General features: G+C 47.2%; 1 protein-coding gene across 1 annotated transcript; it reads right to left on the reverse strand.

The window, feature by feature from the left end:
* Nucleotides 1-3,177: 3,177 nt before the first annotated feature.
* On the reverse strand, nucleotides 3,178-3,738 carry LOC124690827 (agglutinin isolectin 1-like). The gene has a single exon (XM_047224156.1). The coding sequence runs from the start codon at nucleotides 3,736-3,738 to the stop codon at nucleotides 3,178-3,180; it is 561 nt and encodes a 186-aa protein (XP_047080112.1).
* Nucleotides 3,739-3,957: the final 219 nt, after the last annotated feature.

Genomic DNA, 3,957 nt, shown 5'->3' on the forward strand with positions numbered 1-3,957 from the left:
TCCATTTCTAAAATTCAGCGACATATATTACTCTTCATCATAATCGAACTCTAATTTAATTTCTATGCAGGGATGAATTTGTATGCTTATGGAAGCAGATTTACAAATAAAGAAAATATTTATTATTTGCTTCTTCCGGTTTCTATGTTACCGCGTTCCTGGCAAAAAAAAAAAAAATTTAAGTGAGCTTTCTCTTCTGTAACTTTGGCAAGTGTAAACTAAATAGAGATTATTTTAAAATAACTCCCTACCAATGCCATTAAATTTCTAATGATCGTATTGTTTGCTTGGTATGCTGCGCAGAACATATCCACGCACAAAAATCACTCACTTGAAGATTGGCTGAATGGTAATTAAAGATCGTTGCCACCGTCTATATATATTCCCTGTAAGCCGCCGCTAGGGTTTCGTCGCATCATTGTACACCCACGGCGTTTGTAAACACCACCGAAATAGTGAAGTTTTGCTGGCTGGCGCCCGTGGTTTTTCCCTTGTGTGTTGCAAGGGTTTTCCACGTTAAAATCTCGTGTCCTCTGCAGTGTTTTACTTTTCGTTCTTCGTTTATTGTGCATCTCGATTATAACATCTTCCATGGGAGATTTCCAAACCTTTTCCTCCAGCCATAGGGACAAAACTTCCTACCTTGTTGGTTGGCTTGTTTTTGTTAGTTAATTAAAGATTGTGACCTACCATAAAAGGAGTTTGCAGGAGAGAAAAGAGGCTACTGATAGGAATAGACCAACAATGGTGATGGTGAATTTCACGGACTTGCAGGGAAATTTTCCCAGAGTGAGCTCCTCGAATATGTCATAGGGCATGCGCACCAACGACATCTTCGAGAAGCTCCGCCACGGGAGATTTCCCAACCCTTTGCTCCGGCTACTGACAAGAATATAACCAGAGTGGGGATGGAGGCGTTCATGGGCTTGCGGGAAAATTTTCCCGGAGCGAGCTCCTCGAAGATGTCGTAGGTTGGGCACCAACGACATCTCCGAGAAGCTCCACCACGAGAGATTTCCCAACTCTTTCCTCCCTACCTTCTTCGTTCGCTCGTTGAGCTGCTTGCGATTAGCGACGCTCCTTCTATAGGTGTTGCGTTGCTTCCTCCTTCGTCTTGTTCCTCTGATAGGGCGTCGTGCGTTACATTCCTTTATCTTACTGAGCATTGTGTCCACCCACGCGTCGATGGGGACCCTGATTCGATCTTATCCAACCAACAATTTTGTCCACCTTTAGTCCCGGTTGCATCCACCTTTAGTCCCGGTTGCATCCACCTTTAGTCCCGGTTGCACCCACCAACCGGGACTAAAGGTTAGTCCCGGTTGGTGGCTCTACTATCTTGCTGACAGTTTTGTTAGATGGCGCAAAAAACCACCTTTAGTCCCGGTTGCACCCATCAACCGGGACTACTGTCTTTTCGCACTTAGGCGCACTGCGTGCCGTTGGTAATGATTCTACTACGGTGCTGCAAATTCGCAAGCTGATCCTTTGTAATCGTTGTTGTTCATTGGATTCCTCCAGAATGACTTTGTTAGGATTGAAGGGCTCCACTATCTCACCGATAATTTTGTTAGATGGCGCAAAATAACCACCTTTAGTTCTGGTTGCACCCACCAATATGGACTAAAGGTTAGTCCCGGTTGGTGGCTCCACTATCTTTCCGACACATGGCAAGGATTGCGTCCCCGGCTCTATGCAAAGTCCGAACCTTCTTTGCTGAGTGCCAAGGTAAGACACAAGGCAAATACACGACTGTGGAGAAGTTTCCGCGCCGCCCCTTCTTTGCCTAGTGTCAAGGTTGGCAATACATGGCAAATCCCCTTCCTTGCCGAGTATCAAGCCCTTAGACACTCAGCGTAAACCTTGGGACGCACTACTACGATCTTGTTTGCCGAGTGTCACGTTATGGGACACTCGGGAGAGCACATGGGATTTCTCTGTTAATTCCCTACCTTATACACACAATAATCCATAGCACTAACAAAGTTCACAAGTACCGATAGCCCAGGAATCGAACACACCATGACATCAAAATGTCGAGTATAAGTTCACATAATCATAAGTTTTGCTGTATATGTTCACACAAGTTCACATAATCATAAGGTACACCATCAAATTCAATACTACAAACTCACAACTCAAGCCACAAGTTCATCAACACAGGGGTGTGCTTCACCAATCCATTAACACATGAAGTCCGCAACGACTTTGCCGTCCTCGATGCAGGTTCGAAAAACAAACAAGCATAATTGTCACCATAACAAATTAGTTGAAATTTTGACATGTTAAATCTGGACAAGCATAAGTTAAAATGTTTGAAGAAAAATAGTATTATAGGCAAACACAATAGCATGAGAATTAACAGAGTTTCTCCCTTAAGCTTTCAAGGCCATGATTGGCTTGTGTATAGGCGTGGCCATAGCAGGCATCATGGGACTTGCATCCGTTTACCTAGCTGAAATTTTGGAACTAGGAACAAGATTTAATTAACGACACATTATATGTGGCTAGGAAAGAGTAGTTAGGTGCAACCTTTCAAATATTCCTATCATCTTATTTAAGGTTGCAGGATTTGTGAAGACGAAAATGACATGTCATCTCGACTTAGTATGATCTTGTAAGTGACCCGCAGTTTTTGAGGTTGTAATGGGGCGAAGTTGATGCCTGACTCCGTCCTTCTCCAGCGGATGGAGTCTGGCGTCGGAAGCAACTCCAGCTCCTGCAAGATGGCCCAAAGTCGGGTAAACTATGCTATCTGCGCGCCACATTGATACAAAATAACGCCCTAACCCAATTCTGCTGCTGCAGCTCTTTTTTCACTATCCTGTTCTTTCTTGTGGCAATCGCAAAGAGGTCTGGGAAATGCCACAGCAAAGCCCCCTCAAATCCAGAACTGACACATATCCAAAGAGGTCCATGTCCGATTGGTCGCACGGCCGCTGAGCGTAAAGCTTGCATGCTTTAACAGAAAACCAATGCAGTGGCAGCAACACGGTGTAGATCTGTTTGACAACACAAATGACTGCATGCGGTCCATCTTTATTCAGTACACACATAGTACCATTACACATATGAACGGGCGCCTATTAGCCTTCCACGACCAGGAAGGTATCCAGGCATCAGGCAATTTTATTGGAGCTAGGCAGACACAGAGCACCACGACATGCACAACGGTGTCTACATCATTTCATCGGAGAGGACGTCGGCCGCTTTGCTGCACGGGCCGCTCTGGCACCCGACACCACAGTAGTCACGGCCGCGGCCGCAGTACCCGTACTTGCTGCAACAGAGGCCGCCACCACACTTCTTTCTTCCTCCGCACTGCGCGTTGGCGGGGAGGGCATTTTCATCGTAGTTGGCTGTTCTATAGCACGGCCCGTTCTGGCACCCGGCACCACAGTAGTCGCCGCCGAGGCCGCAGTACCCGAACCTGCTGCAGCACAAGCCACCGCCACACCTCCTTCTGCCTCCGCACTGCGCGTTGCTGGGCACATCATTCTCATCGACGTTGGCTATTCTATAGCACGGGCCGTTCTGGCACCCGGCGCCACAGTAGTCGCCGCCGAGGCCGCAGTACCCGAACCTGCTGCAACAGAGGCCACCGCCGCACTTCCTTCTGCCTCCACATTGCGCGTTGCCGGGCACAGCATTTTCATTGCTACTGAAGCCGAGGGCGGTCACTGCAGCAATGGCAAGGACCAACATGCATAGTGCGAGGGCCTTCATGTTCATGGCCATGTCGGCTGCTCTTGCAGTAGATAAAACTAACTTGGAAGCTCTTCTTATTTGCCTTAGTGTGGTGGATGATGAAGCTTCCGATGATGGAACACAGAGCTTGCGAGGTACCATTATATAGGTGTACGTGCGGCAGGTCAGTGGTGGCTTCTTGGGTGAACATGCCGTGGCCAAATAGTGTTTGTTCCTAGACAAATATTGTTATCGGCTTTTAATCGCGCG

The sequence above is a fragment of the Lolium rigidum genome, chromosome 2 (assembly GCF_022539505.1).
Source record: "Lolium rigidum isolate FL_2022 chromosome 2, APGP_CSIRO_Lrig_0.1, whole genome shotgun sequence".
NCBI classification, from domain to species: Eukaryota; Viridiplantae; Streptophyta; class Magnoliopsida; order Poales; family Poaceae; genus Lolium; species Lolium rigidum.